The sequence below is a fragment of the Brienomyrus brachyistius genome, chromosome 6 (genome assembly GCF_023856365.1).
Source record: "Brienomyrus brachyistius isolate T26 chromosome 6, BBRACH_0.4, whole genome shotgun sequence".
NCBI lineage: Eukaryota > Metazoa > Chordata > Actinopteri > Osteoglossiformes > Mormyridae > Brienomyrus > Brienomyrus brachyistius.
The window spans coordinates 23,812,328-23,828,284 of NC_064538.1; the positions used below are offsets into that span (position 1 = coordinate 23,812,328).

Below are 15,957 nucleotides of genomic sequence, written 5' to 3' on the forward strand. Positions count from 1 at the left end.
TCACACAAAAAGAAAAAGTTTCCAGTGAGCCAACAGATAGCAGTGATTCCGTTATAGTGAAAGTCATCCTACGAAATAACCCTCCTCATCTCCCTCACACCATCCACGATTCTTTTCAAAGGTAAAGTTCAGGTGAATTTATTTTAAGTATTTTTACTTTATATTTTGTATTAATCATTTTTATATGAATATTTTTGGGTTGTGGAACAAATCATCTGAGTTTCCATTATTTCTTATGGGAAAACTTGCTTTGATATTCCGGAACGAATTATGCTCGCAAACCAAGGTACCACTGCTACTTTAATTTCCAAAGTGTCCATTGTTTACTATATGTAGACTATATTCATCTGTGCTCTGTATAATGGCTCAACATAACTTGCAATGCCTCAGCTTTTTGGTAAATGAAATGTGCTTGCTGCGCTCATCTTCCCAGAAGCGGAGCCTAGCAAAAACACATGAAAGCACAATGCTATACCATCAATGGGTCATGGTCTAAATGCAAGCAATATGTCGATTTGGCCATTTCTTGCAGGAAAATGTCAATAAATTTGAAAAAGTGCAAGCTCTTGCAAACGTTGCCGAGTTTGGGGGGGGGGGGGGGGGGTTGCATATCTGTGTGCTTAGACAGGTAATTACAAAAATAAAAGATAAGTCTATTATAAGAATAAAATACAGTTGTTGAACTGTCTGCTCTAAGCTGAAAAAAAGCATATTAAATAAAAAGTCATAAGCCTTTATGTTATTGTATTGGTATTTCTTATTTTAATGAATAATAGGCAATCACTGTTATGAACTTAAGGTTTTTCTAAAAACTTATCAAAATGCTGGCTGCTTTGTGGATGTGGGGGTAATGACGGGACAAGTTAAGCTGCTTTGTATGCCTTAATGTAAAAGTGATAGGTTTTGCAGAACGGATCAATAGTCAGTTATTCACTGTGCAGAATGATGCAGGAATAGTTGGTCCCTGATGCAGATAGACACTGGAAAGTAAAACCAAGACACTTTAAAGTATTACTGGAAATATAATGACAAATCAGTTATCAACAATGAACACTTTTTTGACTATTTGTGTGATCTATATTTATAAAGGTGTTCTTTTTACAGAGTATTATTTTAGGGGAGAATGGGTATGCTAAAAACGTGTGTGTGTATGTGTGTGTATATATATATATAAATATATTTAATGTTCTAATTCTTTTCTTTTAGATTCCCATGCAAAAGAATAACTTTAGATCACCTAATTCATTATATTAGGACTGGTCATTTGTGAGTAGATTACAAGATTGCATCTATTGTGCAAAAAGTGGAAAGGTTGTATAGAATTTGTAAGTTGTGTATATTTCACTGAATAAACAAGTAAAACTGAACCTGTAATATGTTTCTTTAAAATGTCGATCCAGCCGTTACTGATAACTACTTTTTCAATGGGTCATTCCATCATGGTTCATCAGATTTAAGAAAGACTGCCCACTTGTCCACCTCAGGTTTGTTTACAAAATTCCAGGAGGAACATAGACTTCCTAAGAGCAAAAGTCCAACATTTCAGGTCTGTACTGTCATTAGTTATCTCAGTTGTTTTACTGATTACTGTGTGTTGCCGCACCCACCACAGGACAAACCACCTCAGGAATGATAACTTGAGTGCAGGCATGCAGCAGGCGATACCTCAGCACCACACTAGTCCGAATGGAATAGCACGAGTTGTTTTCTGGTAGCTGGAGTGCCAATCCTGCAACTAACCCCCAAGTTTTCCCCATACGTTAGAGGACATGCTTGCAGGGATGGATATAGGTTCACATCATACCCAGACAAAGGCCTTGCTCAATGGCCTAACAATAAGATCACTCCTGCCATTCATAGGATTTGAACCAGCAACCTTTCAATCGCTGGAAATGATTATGAACTCTCGGGACTGTAGCTCAAGTTTGACATAGAATGCTGGGTGCTAGAATTTACTAAAAAAAATCGCAAACAATTTTGAGATCTTGGCGAAAAAATAAGGCATTTGAAGGATCCTCGGATACAGGATGGCCTTGTTGCACCGATGTGACACATTCGGTCTTCAAATGCAGCCATAGAAGGATGCAACCCTTCAGACACATCCGAAATAAGCCTTAAAATGCAAACTGTCAGTTTTGAGGGTCCTAGTGAATACTGGTGTTTAACTGGTTCATCATCTTCATTCGATTGCTGCCGTCTAATCCAACATGGCCACCGTGGACATAAATAGTACAGTATCTCACTAGAAAAATGCTTTTTACTAAAGATGAAATGGATGCTGCCGATAATATAACAGATAGAATAGAAAGACTGCTGGAAGAAAATGGGAGCTTTTTCCCAGTACGACATTGATGAGAATGTGTTCGCAAACTTCGAGCAACAGAGGAAGCTACGAAACAGAGTATATGAGTGCGGAGTTGTGGTGCGTTCGATTATTTCCACCCTGGGATACGTTTCCCAAAAGCATAGTTGGAACCATGCAACTGAATGGATGAATTGTTGCTAACGGGAGCTTTTGGGGACCGCACCCCCGGACGGCTATCCTGTGAAGCTGCTTCGCAAAGTAATTCGGAAGAACTACTTGCACTCATACAACCTTTGCAAGAAGTCTGGCTTATGGCGTTAAATTAGTGCCAAAAGTCATGCGATTAAAAACCCCGCGCGCATGCGAGCAGAAAATCCATGCTCTCTACGCGCTTGCGATTGCACAGCACTCACTCGCTCGGCGTTAAATTAGTGCCAAAAGTTGAACCACTCGCGTGTGTGCACTCGCGTGCTGGAAACCCATCCCCTCTACGCGCTCGCGTCTGCACAGCACTCGCTCGCTCGACAGGAAGAATTTTGACACTTTGGAGGCGGGAACAGTGGCTAATGGCTCCGCTTCTTTGTTTTTTTTTTTTTTTTTTAATATTGACTACGATTGGCTATTTGCTTTGGTAGAAGATGAAGATAATTGACCAATGGATGTGGGATTCACACTGTCATCATGACACTGAGTATCATGATGTCGGAGCAAGTAAGTTTTACACTGAGTTCACATCTTTTAGAGATTCTGTTTTCATATTCCACGTTGAGGATTGGCATCGTGTGTGTCTTACTTAAAGCAGAGCTTGAAATTCAATGCGGTACAGCTGGTATCTCGTGCAATATTATTTATTCACAGTCTGCTATCATAATTTGGGAATTTCCCGCTTCCTCTTACCGTATATAAAAGAATGGGCCAATGTACGGTAAATTGCATTGTGAATAACATTTGTTAATACAACATCACAAAGCCAATTTAATAAATTCAAATCCTGGTAAGAGCGCTCCTCAGATATTAGTTCTCGGGTTAGTATTAGCAGACTATAGGCGAAACCACCTTAAGTGCTATCTGTTAATGTTTATTAAATTAGCATTAGAATGGAGAGGTTTCTTCTGCATAAAATGGAAATGGGATTCAGCGCGACTCCACTAAATTTGGATTACCTGGAGTTCCTTTGTCATCAGGAGCTGTATCTTCTGCAAGCCCTGTCTAATCACATTGAAGTACCTCCTGCTATCACCCTGGCTTTGCAAGAGCTCTTTGACCTTGTGAGGGCACATCTGGAACGTCCAGCCCCATGTGTCACACAGGAAGTCACTGCCACCAATGGACGACCCAAGATTTTGATTGAAGAACAACGTTTTAAAGAAATGCTCCATACTCAACTTCCTGTGCCTTGCATAGCCACACTGATGGGTGTTTCAAGAAGAACAATCTTAAGAAGAATGAAAGAGTATGAGCTCTGTGTTAGGGACACATATAATTCCATCAGTGATGAGGAACTTGACAATTTGGTTTCTTCGGTTAAGAATGATCTACCAAATGCAGGCTACAGGATGGTCAGAGGGAGGCTGCAGTCAATGGGCTACAGGGTTCGGTGGAGAAGAGTTGCAGCCTCCATGCATAGGGTTGATTCCATGGGCATCATATCAAGGTTGTCAAGTCTTGGCTGTGTTGTACGCAAAATGTACTCTGTACCAGGGCCCTTGTCTCTGGTACACGTGGACACAAACCACAAGTTGATCCGGTTTGTATTAACATCAAATTTATTTGAAGTTTGTTCATCTACAGCCCTGGGTGGATTGGTGTGAGGTGGTGGTGGGGCTTTGGAGAAGATTTCCTGCCGATCAACACTAGCAACTTATATCTATCTGTCATGGAGGTCTCGGGACTCACAGATATTCAGAGACATGTGGATAGTTTACCAGTGTTTTTCAGCAGGAAATAGTTATTACTACAAATTGTCACCCCCGCCCCCCACAGAAACTGGATCTGGCTATAGTGGGAAAATCTTTTTTTTTTTTTTTATTTGTGAGAACTTGAAAGCAAAGTAAACAAAACTTGGAAAAAATATATGCTCATTCACGAATTTTCTAATCTGGGGTCTAAAGTGGTCAGGCTTGCAAGTGTATTTGGTTATTTGTCTATCCTAGCCTGTTGCAGTGTATATTTCCTGTATATTTTGCAGGTAAAAAATGTTGTTTGTTATGTCAGTGCTTAATATTATCATGTAGTCTTCATGAACTTTGTTTTAACCCGACTTATTGGCTTTCTTCATCTTGGCCAGGGACTGCATTTGAAAAGTAGCCACTTGACTAAAATTGGCACATTTTCAGAAATGCCAGCAACAATACTGATAATGAACACCCCTCTAACTGACTCTCAGTTGGTTTAGAAAAAAGACTTTTAAGAGAAAAGAAAGCCTTCCTTTGGTTTTGCATTTTTCTCTTTTTTGTTAGCTGTGCACAACATATCAGAAGAATACATTACAATTAAATTAGTTAAGAAATAACAGATTGCGTATATACAATATTAAGGTGATAACAACAACCCTCACTGTCTCTAGGTGCTGGTTCAGACGGCATTCTGCAGCAGGGACACCACCCGTCGTGCAGCATCCTGCAAATCTCCCTATCTCAACAGCCCACATAACAGAATAACATTAGTGTATGATTCAGTAGGGCTAGTCCAGGTCTGGAAAGTAGTTGGGCCAGATTTTCAAACCAAGAAATTCAGCTGGGCCAGACATTTTCAGTGGCCCAGTAAGCAGCAGGTAATGGCATTTTAAACAAACACAAATCAAGGTACATTATTTTAAAAAGCTACAACTGAACAGAATCTGAGAGCAATATTTTTTTTTCACTTCTGAAATAAAAAAAATATTTTGGTCGTATCTGACCTAGACGCATCTCAAAGTGCATAAAAAGAAAAAAAATGCCTATGAGATGGTAAACTGCCAGACATAAAGAAAAAGGGAAAAATCGGCTATATACTGTAGTGATCCATTTCACCCACACAGGCATGATCACCATAAGCGGTTTCCACATTATTGTCGAGGTGACTATTCACTTTACCTCTGCTTTCTCCGACATCTTCCTGATTCTGCCGCCAACAAGGGGCTCATAGGGTGGAGACTGAGGGTGTTAAACAGGCGAATCTTACTTTTGTCACTGAATGCAACAAATAAAGTTGTATTTATTTGTCAAAAGTCCAGCACCAGGAAAAGCAACAGAGCGACAATAGAAACTGCAATAATAATGGAAGTGCGCCGCCCTACAGGGAAGGAGGAGTGATGGGAGTCCAGGTGGTGGCTAAGCGTGCGTGGGGAGAGGCGTCGTACTGTGAGGCTTCATGAACTTTCGATGGAGCAGTGCCGTCATACAGCGGGGAGCCTGAGAGGGGCACTGTGGCTGGGTGCGAGAGCCCTGGGTGATGAGTTGTAGAGCTGCGCAGGAACTGAGAGACCAAGCTGTTGGACATTCCACTGGACTAGGAGACTGGGGTGAGCGAGGAGGAGCTCAATGACCACAAACTGGGATGCTGGCTGTGTGTGAGCAATGGGGTGGAGATTAAGGAAAGACGTTAAATCAGCATGCAGTGTTACCTGGAAAGAACAACAAATATACTACAGTGTCACTGTACTAAAACAATATCAAAATAATGCCTATTTTTTATTCACTTTACTTGTAGAGTGCAAAGTACAAAGGAAAACAAAGAGTAACTATGGCGAAATAAATCAAAGCATGTCCCAGAATGCAGTGATGGGCCTGAATGGATCAGGACAGAAGAAGGTGAAAGACCTGTTAACGAGGTGAGACGATGCAGACACAGGCTAGGATGTGGGTATAGGCGAGAACAAGAGGGAAGACGGGGGCCCGCGACTCAGCATGGTGGGGGAGGGGAGGCACGGGCTCACCTGGAGCTGCTCCCGGAGGTGCCGCTATGACTCATGGGTAACATGCCGGAATGGGACGGCACCTGTAGGCTGGACCAGTTGTCATGGGACGGCAACATGGACAGACAGGTAGACAAGCTGTCTGAATAAGCAGCTGCAAGTATAAAACAATAAATGAAGCAGGTATGTGGTGAGCAGTGTTACAGCGTCCTTAATATGGTCAATACAGAAAAGGCATGCCATCATGTTATGTATATACTGCCTCCAGTTACTTAATGCCTAACTTTAATACATTGATTTGTTCACTGCTGTAGCCTGTGTCAATTTTCCTTTCAGACAGATGTCCTTTCTGTTTTTGTTCTTTGGAGTTTTTTTTGAACAGCATACGGCTGAATTCTGTTAAACCTCAGTTTGAAGAAAATTGTGTTAATTGAAAAGCAAATGTCAAAAACTCAGTCCGCAGGAATGTTTTTCAGTAGATTTCTGTGGACTTTTGGAAACTTCACGAAATTCCATCGCTCGATTACATAAACACTGAGTGAGATTTCATTCCCATTACTGCAACGTATGAAGAGGATTATGACTTATTACTTTAGGTTATCGGACTGAGTGAGTTTTGGAAATTTGCTCTTTAATCGATAACTGAAGCAGTGCTGTGATTGCGGAGGTTATATACGTCGCATATCAACAGAGCTGTACGTTTATGTCTTGTCTTAATTATTTTGATTAAATGTCTGACTCTTCCCAATATATGTGAACATACTTTGCCAAATAAAGCTGATTCTGATTCAGTCAGAGGGTAATCGTCGGTGTGCTGTACTATCGTGGTGACCCACACAAAGAGCTTAGGACCATGATTTCAGTGTGCGCTTGTGTGAGGGGACAAGCAGGGCGGCTGCTCACTGGGTGATGCGCTCCTGTGGGTGTAGGGGCTGGGATAGGGTGCGGAGCGGTTACTCCTCAAGGAGGAGCATGACTGAAGCATGACTGTCCAGGTGTACCTTTTCCCTTTAAAGGTGTGTGCAAACCAGTACTGAGAGTCTGGGTGAACTGGAACAGAGAAGAAAGCATTTGCCAGATCAATAACTGAAAACCATTTAGACTCTGGGGGTATGGATGATAGAATGGTGATTGGGTTAGGGACTATGGACGCTCGTGGATACACTGAGTCATTTACCCCCCTTAGGTCCTGCACAAATCTCCAGGACCCATCTGCTTTCTTTACTGGCAGGATGGGGGAGTTCACTGGAGAATAGCTTATCTCAACCATCGCCATGCATTTTTTCAATTCCCTCTTCTGCTTCTCTGGAGAGGGGGTACTGCGCGCGCTGTGGTCTGTACTGAGACTTAGGCATTACCCGTAGAGGTTCAGCCGTCACAATTTGCCCAAAATCGTTTTTCCCTTTTCCCGTTTTACCTCAACAATTAAAACCTTGTCATACCTTTGTACAGTCCCGTCCTTAGTTACCCATCTACCTTCCTCCACATTCACCCAATCATCTCGCTCCTTACACTCTTTTACCAATAATCCTAGAAATTTCCAGTTTTTACCTTCTACCTTTCCCAAGGAGACATATGGAACGCCTTCATCTCCAGGGCAGAACCAGCGAAGCTGTTGTTCTTGGAGTGTCACAGAAGCAGCAGTGGCTTGATGTCCCACATAAATATAGTCAATTTGAATCCTTTCTGTAGGAAATCCGTTCCCCATGAAGTCTTGCATATCATACACATCATGTCGTGTGTGGTTTTCCACATAAGCAGCTGTGCAGTGGAGTCGTGGTGCTGGTAGACGTCGTCCAGGTTCATCACCTCCTGCCAGAAGCGGTGTCCTCCCACCTCTCGTGGATCTGGGAGGGAGTTGACCATCTCTCTCAGCTCAGCCAAGTCCCAGTTGCGCTGGACATACACCATCGTCGGTGTTCCATCAGGCGCAGGGCCCCTTGGGTCAGGCATCTCCACTAAGGGGTACAACTGCGATGGCTGTGAGGCTGAGTCTCCCCCCTTTGCAGCAGTCTCTGGCTCTGTCTCAGCGGCAGGGCTCCTGCTCCCCCCACTGCGTCATCTTCCTCCTTCTTCTCTGAGGGAGGGGCAGTGGCCTCCACAGACGCCAGTGCTGCTGCAGCTGCTCCTAGCTGAGGATGATAAGCAGGGGGAGGGGGCACATTTGGCAGAGGAGGGTACAGAGGTATCTCTTCCTTTTTCTTCTTAGTATTCTGTAACACCATGCTGAGGGATTGGGCCTGAGCCTCATTCTTGGCCCTTTCAGCGTTTAACTCCGCTGTCTCCCTGGCCAGTTGGTCCCTCAGTCCCTTATTATTTGCCTTTTCCTTCTCTAACTCTTTCAATTTAGCCACATATATCCACTTTTCAAACTTATCAATATCCCCATATTTTCCACAACATCCCTTTTTGCTTTGTATTACACGCTTTGTATGCTGCATTATTGTTGGATCGAACGTGCCGTCCACGGGCCAGCGCCCGCTTGTCATTTTACTCCATTTGGCACATTCTTTGCAAAACTCTCTCCCATCTCAGTCTCGACCACATCACGACACGTACGTTTCTCGCCTGGCTTTCGACAACTGTGTTTTCTCATTTGTTTTTCAAATTTTGTCATACCCTCTGGAGCCCATTTGTTTTCTTTGCTATTTGAACTGCCCATGACTATTCCTATCTGTTCAACAGTTACCCTCAACAAAGCACTTCAGGAAATTAAGCGGTTTACTTCGTTGCGAAAGCAGAAGCAAGTTTCTTCGTTGCGAGAAAGCAAATTGCGATAGAGCAAGCTATTTATTATGAACACAAACGAATACTTTGATTTAGCAGGATTGGTGAATAATATAATTAATATTTTATTATGCGCACCAGACACACATTCCAGCAATATAAATTTTGACTTGTGTCTGTCCTCATAAATGAGACAAATTTAGTTTGGGCACGGCCGCTTGGCCTCCGGCGCTTTTTACACCGGTATCTCTGTCTAATTTTCTGGACACTTATTAGTTTGTTTACCTGATATTCCGCATTAGGCAACACAACACATTCACATTCATCACAACCAGGATATTTACACGCTTCACACAATTTCCTCCGGCAGGACACGTATCACAGCGCGGCAGCTACTATTCATTCACTTCCCTGGCAGGACTCAGTCCGCTACCAGGCTGCCCCTGGCAGAGCCGTGTTAACTGCCCGACGGGACAGTTTCCACACACAACCTTATTTATACCCAGGTGGGGCAAATGCCAACCAACCCGCTTGTTTTCACTCCCTCGTGAAAACCCTTTCACTTCCTTGTGAAAGACCTGTGTCTCTACAGACACCTGTATTTGCTTCCTTGCAAATACCTGTATTCACCTTCCTGTGAATACGAGGATCCTCCTGTGGATATCGCAATCCACTAGCGCTTTTCCCAAAGTTTGTCAAACAGCAGATATAGATACTATACAAACTTAAACATCGACTTGTGATTTAATAAATCAATTTACAATTTTTTTTTTGCTTCAATTTTGGTCCGTTGATCGGATTGGGACGTCCAGGCGTCCGTCCGACGAGGATGGGATGCTGAGCCGGATCGAGTAACTTTTTTCCTCGCTCCTTGGCTGACGGTAGCGCTTCACCGCTCCCTTCTAACAGGACACCTTGTTCCTCGCCGTCCGTGCGCTCTGGCTGCTCCCTTTCTCCGATCCCGGACGAGCCCTCAAATCTGTGGAAGAAATTTCTCAAAGTCCAATGTTTAAGTGTTTGACAGAACTTTATTATTCGATGCGCTCAAAGGGAACAGACACTCAGCAATCATGCGTCTCGTGTTCTGCTCCCCGAGCAACAAATGCATACATTTCTTATGGCCTAAAATGCGACAGTCATCCGACAAATCAAGGACAAGTCGGATATCTGGACGTTCCAGTTACTTCTGCCTTTCAAGGTCCAGGCAGCAAAAGGAAAGTTTGGCCATCTGGAGATACCAGTTTCTTCTACTTTTTCAAGGTCCACCTATCAGCTTAGAACAAGTCTATCTATTTGGGACTTTTCCTTTTGCTATATTATTCTAGGACTCGTTGTTCTCTTTTTCTACATTTTATATTATCCAATACCATGCATACATTTTATATCATCTTCTGCAACAGCTTACTTCTCAGGTCATGCCTTTGCTTTGACCTGGGCCTCTTGCTTAACAAGCAATATATGGCAAACATGTTAATTCCTCTATAGAAAATAGAAATTTCTTACTTAAGTAGATTTGCATGATTGTTTGATACATTCAATTAATGACAAGTAAATTACATTGTTTCAACCACTTTGTGTAAATCAACAACACCATTATAAACTCAATTGTTAATTACTGATTAGGTCATTCATTTTGCATAATCATCTATATTCCATTATTGATTACTGATTAGCATAATCAAGAATTTTCTATCACACTATCCTTATATAAGGGACTTTAGCTTGGATTTCATTTATCAGGACACTGCTGATTTAAGGACTTCAAGACACTGTAAATACAGCGGGCAGATACCTGTCCACAGTGCGTTTCTGCTGATATCTTTCAGGTAAGAGCAGTGCTGATAAATGTCATCAATGAGGTAATCTTTCAAATATGGCAGCTTAAAAAATCTCCTGATATATCATGAACATTGGCTTATCAACAGTCTAAAATGAAATAATTTCTGACATAGGTTTGTTTGATGTTTAATTTTGAGTATTCCATTGGGCTGTGCAAATTAAGTATTTAATTTATAGGCGCTGACAAATATTGATTTAACAAATATGTAACCTTTCTACAAAATGAACACTTGTTTGCTAGTTTGAAAATAACAGAATAAACACTGAATATTTTGTAGTTTCATTTAAAGGCACCAACATTTAAACACGGTGAAATCTTTCTTATCCAGAGTTACAATAAAAGCAAATCTGCTGAGACTGCGACTCTGTTCTCAAAACTGTAAGTTCATCAGAGGTGGAGACTTACAGTCCACAGGGTACAAATCCAGACCAAGATTTTGTTTCAACCAACCAGTAGTATAAGAAGTCACATTCACAGAGCACTCAACTGGTTGGTTAAAACAAACTCTTGGTCTGGATTTGTACTCTCTGGACCTAAAATCTCCAGCTCTGAAGTTCATATGCAAAATAAGCCCACTATTTCACTAAATCTTCGGGAAAGTCTGTTCAATATAGCACTGTGTTCAAAACCAAATACACAAAAAGACATTTTGCAAGCAAATCCAAACACAAGTGGACACATAGACCGGTTCACCCTACGCCATTTCCACACTAATGAATTTACAGCACCACTGGGTTAGGAATAAGGCTTGATGTGATAAACCACCTATAACATTATATAACACAGACCTGCTCAAAGAGAAGAGGCGGAAAGCATCAAGGGAAATAACTTTCAGAGTGAAGGAACCAAACTGGGCAGGGAATATTGCCCCTCCCCCTGCTTCCCGGGGGCCATAGATATGGGGGCTGAACTCATATACCTCATGTCAGTGTCATGCCGAGAAAAGTTCTGTTGGGCTAAAGAGACGGGAATATGGAGGCTCATGGACTCAGTTCTTAATTAGATTGGCCCACTGGAGTCTCCCGAGGTCCCAGGTCACACAGGGTATTTATGTCCCGGCCTCACCTTCTTGCGTGACGCAGCAAGGAACACCTTCCTGCTCACTGATGGATGTTTCCTGCGCTGATCAGGGTCATGAGCGACATCTCAGAGGCCAGCTACACACCAGCCACAAATCAAACCCAGCTACATCAAGGAGAACTGCATCTAAGTGAGATCTTGTCTATAGTTCACAGTGTCTGAAAAACAAAATGGCATGGAACCTCTTTAAGTTAACAGTGAAGGACATTAAAATGCTGTATTCCTTAACCAGCCTGATAAATTTCTGCTCAAAGCACTGACAGCAATGAGAGTTACACTTCCCGCACTGTGCCTTTGCTAAATCGCACTGATGAGATAGATGCATGACCTTGTACTTTTAAGCCATATAGACAATAGTCCAAATTAGGTTTTTCTCAGAAGACTTTCTCAGTAGTTTTTGATTGCACAGGCAAAATTGTCAAACACTGACACTTTTTTACAAAACTGCAGATGCACAATGAAGAATTAACAACTGGGTACAAAAGAAATGCTTTAACTGTCCTGTAAAATATACCTCAACAGCATGCACACTTATGCGCCAACAGGCCAATCAAACCAATATTTGCACAGCTGTGAAAATGAGTGCAATCAGCAGACGTCCTGTAAAATGTTTTCATACATGGGAGATGTTGGCACAGTCTAGAAACACAAATCATATAAAATAAAAACAAACTAAACACAACAAATAAGGAATAAAAAAGCAAAGTATACTCATGGTATGCTTATATTTTACACAAAAATCCTCTGAGGGCAGAACAAAACGTGATTGGTTCAGAGAGATTACCAATCAGATTGTAGAGGGGGTGGGTCCAAGCAACTAGTGGAGTGAGGACCAAGACATCTGATTGGTCCTGCCTTGTCTAGTTGCTTGGACACACCTCCTCCTGCAATCTCCGGTCACTGATTTCCCCAGGAAACTGATCTTACCGACCATGTAATCAGATAGAGGCGGTTGTCTGCCTTCCTTGGGCTGTAGATTGCCTGTATTTCACTCCTTATTCTGGGAATGAACAGAGAAGACGCATATTTCTCCATCTTTAAGAATAATAATGTCCAGTCACATGCTTTAAGCACAGGTTGTCCAAAGAAATCAAGGCCTGCTCTTCTGAACTTCTGTAGAAATCCAATTGAGAAACTATTTGATGAAGACGAAGGGAAATGTGAAAAGTCTGTAAGCAGTTCAATGTGTCCCTAGAAATGCAGGTATCCCCAGGAGTAAGATATCAAACCAGATATGGACTACATTGGCTGACACGTTCAGTGACATGTCAGCATCATAACGCCTACTGAGGACAAGAATATAGATGACACGAAATCACCGTTCACCTCACTGTGTTATGCTTTGTACGGTACGGCGAGGGTCGAGTCTAGCAGATATGTACTAGTGGGCGGTCACTGGAACACTCCGTAGCGTCCGTCGAGTCTACATGCCTCCGAGCAGGGTGCTCAGCAGGAGCTCACAGCAGCAGCTTGATTTTGGGTTTCGATCAGACTCCCTGGGTAGAAAATGCTGTTAGGACACTAACAGCACATATAACCAGCGTGCAAAAGCACTCGGGTGTGGGATGAAATTATTACTTCGGGGAACAAATTTAATAAGGTCACGTTAAAGATAAAATTACACAACAGAAAAATAATTCTGAGGCGAATGTCTATTATATCTCCATATGTGTTTGAAATTGTTAGATGCCTTTCAATAAACCATTTCAATAAACAACCTTGTGGATGATTTAAAAGTAGCAGCATCTATCTTCATTATTTCACCAGCATAAACCTACCAATTTTCACCTTTCATGATGCAGTATTTGGGATATGAAGGTTTTGGGGGTGTGAATGTAGTATTCTGAAAAGGACTCCATTTGAAAACTGGTCCCAGGTTCAAACATGCAGCCATAACATAAAATAAATACATATAAACAATACACAGCTCTGTAAAAAACTGAGAGACCACTCTATATACTTTTTTAAAATCTGCATTGTTAAATTCTGGTTTAATCCTGGTTCTGCTGGCAGACGGCTACACTGTGAGGCAGGTTGCTTCCATGCTCATGAGTTTCTAAGACCGCAGTACACAAGAACAGGGTGAAGAAGCAGGAGACACTGGGAAAAATCAAAAACCAGTCAGGCAGAGAGCAGAAGCAACCCTCTAATGCCAGAGATGACCATCAACTCATCCGTCAGTGTCAAACAAATCGGAGGATGACCTCAAGTGACCTTCAAAAGGAATGGAAAACATTAAGTGTGAAGTGTACTGGTGGGACAGGCTCCTAGAAGCAGCGGTGAAGACCCATAAAGCAAGGAAGAAGCCCTTCATCAATGAGAAACAGGGAAGAGCCAGGCTGGAGTTTGCAAAAAAATGTGAAAATACACAGGCTCATACCCATAACCCATAAACTGAGAAATGAATGAAACTGAAAAATCTGATGCGGTGTGGGAAAGGGGGGCCAGACTCCCCTGGGAAACTGTAAGGGGTTGCTGCAGGAGGGTAGTACTCCCTGTGGGATATCAGTCAAGATTCAGGATAGACAAGATGGGGGGGGGGGGGGGGGCTGCTGACCGTATTTCAACAGATACACGTTCTCAATCAGGAGGGGGGAACAATTAGTTTTATTCTGGCTTATCTTACTTGAGGTCAGTTGGGTGCACACTCAGACGAAGTGGGTTGCTAAGTAAGTTTGTATTTATGTATGGTTCTATAACAAATAAACAGGAAAAACTAATTACCACAGTGCTTACAATGGTTATTACCATAATACACTAACATGATGCATAATTGTACCATATCGCCTTAACATTGATAAGTTTGGCTATACCCACAACAATACATTACATTAGCAGCAATTCGTATTATAGGGAATGATTGGACGGGAAATAAACGCAAATATCTTTCCGAGGTATACAACGGAACACTCGTCAGCGATAATTATAACAGTACCCAAGCTAGGTCACGTTAACCTACCCGCGCAATTAAGTACACTAAATTAGTACAGCGTCACTTATGACTTATAATCAATAAACTTAGTACTTACATTCGTCAGTGACGCATACATAAAAACCAGGGACTGTATTTACTGCGAGGAACAACTAAACTAGCTATACATAAACTGCAGCTCGCTGACGTGCTACCTATTCCTTCAGGCTTTCCCGCGCGCTCTCGTCTGCATGCACCCACAGTCCTTTGCACGCACCGGTGTTCCTTAAAGCTACAAGAGCCTTTCTAACATGCGAAGATGGGATTCAGAGGGAACTACCATTTGCAACTGAACAGTGCAGCATTAAAAACATACAGGCAATAAGATTAATCAAAAATGGATTTTTCTCCTACTTACTGAAATACTCAGTTCTGTAAAAGTTCACTTCCACTCATGAAAACACATGAAAAACACTGCATTCCATCCATCCATCCATCCATTTTCTGAATCCATTTGTCCAATACAGGGGTGTGTGTTTCCAGAATCTATCCAGAAAGCTCTGCCTACAATGCAGGGACATTACAGACGCTGCTAAACCTTACCAAATGTTTTATCGCACCTCCATTAAATGTACCCAAACACTGATACCCAACCCCATACCCCTCCTTGCTGTGACCCATCACCTGGCGGCTGGTTCTTTGGTTAAAAACTGGCCTCCACTACCATTGCTAATTAGAATCATCTCACTTATATAAAAGTTTTGAAGAGCCAACAGGATTCGAAGCCTCTTACACCTCAGGATGAATCGGAAGTCATCGGTCACGCGATATTGCATAAACTTAGCAAGCCCCGATTCCCAGCTTGAAGTCGCTGGGCCACACTTTGAGGAGGCGATCTCCAGAATCTGGGTATTAACTGTCTCATCACTAAGTTCAGCACCTTTCACAATATCCTGAGTAAAGTAAAGCTCACTACGCTCTGTGAGCACAGGAACGGCCTGGCAATGTTTGGTAGGTTTCTGCATTGTTTGTAAGTACAGAATATTAGCTACACGTAAACTAATTAAGGTAAATATGGAAATTCATACAATATATGCTGCAGAATATGAGCTGAATAAAGCATATTAAAAATGCAAAGAATTAAAAAAAATTTAACCACTGACCAAATATGGCACCTACAGTTGTTTTTCAAATAGAAT

The 15,957-nt window shown here is 42.1% G+C and overlaps 1 protein-coding gene and 1 long non-coding RNA gene across 6 annotated transcripts; one reads left to right on the top strand and one right to left on the bottom strand.

Annotated features, from left to right (window-relative positions):
• The first annotated feature begins 2,876 nt into the window (after nucleotides 1-2,876).
• LOC125745343 (uncharacterized) lies at nucleotides 2,877-6,228 on the top strand. The gene is made up of 3 exons (XR_007398638.1): nucleotides 2,877-3,016; nucleotides 3,490-5,807; nucleotides 5,996-6,228. It is a non-coding gene; the product is annotated as an uncharacterized LOC125745343 (long non-coding RNA).
• On the bottom strand, nucleotides 5,481-15,761 carry LOC125745341 (T-box transcription factor T-like). Of its 5 annotated transcripts, none has more exons than XR_007398633.1 (8): nucleotides 14,877-15,761; nucleotides 13,174-13,343; nucleotides 12,779-12,847; nucleotides 11,833-12,005; nucleotides 7,752-9,906; nucleotides 7,104-7,250; nucleotides 6,222-6,354; nucleotides 5,481-5,849 (listed from the first exon to the last, which is right to left on the bottom strand). XR_007398633.1 is itself a non-coding variant. In XM_049018098.1 (4 exons), exons 1-4 carry the CDS (start codon nucleotides 7,918-7,920, stop codon nucleotides 5,795-5,797), a joined length of 504 nt encoding a protein of 167 aa, XP_048874055.1. In that variant the 5' UTR covers nucleotides 7,921-8,076; the 3' UTR covers nucleotides 5,481-5,794. The 5 variants fall into 5 exon arrangements, 1 of the variants encoding a protein (XP_048874055.1); XR_007398635.1 differs by having other exon boundaries at nucleotides 12,775-12,847; XR_007398634.1 differs by lacking the exon at nucleotides 13,174-13,343.
• Between the last annotated feature and the right edge of the window lie 196 nt (nucleotides 15,762-15,957).

What these genes read in the sequence shown, in the direction of transcription:
- LOC125745341 (XM_049018098.1), bottom strand. Translation starts at nt 7,920, where the DNA reads ATGCAAGACTTCATGGGGAACGGATTTCCTACAGAAAGGATTCAAATT. An exon ending in CTCCTTGGGAAAGGTAGAAG is followed by an intron (nt 7,251 to 7,751) that starts GTAAAAACTGGA and finishes TCTCTGTTCCAG; the next exon opens with TTCACCCAGACTCTCAGTAC. An exon ending in CCACAGGAGCGCATCACCCA is followed by an intron (nt 6,355 to 7,103) that starts GTGAGCAGCCGC and finishes TTATACTTGCAG; the next exon opens with CTGCTTATTCAGACAGCTTG.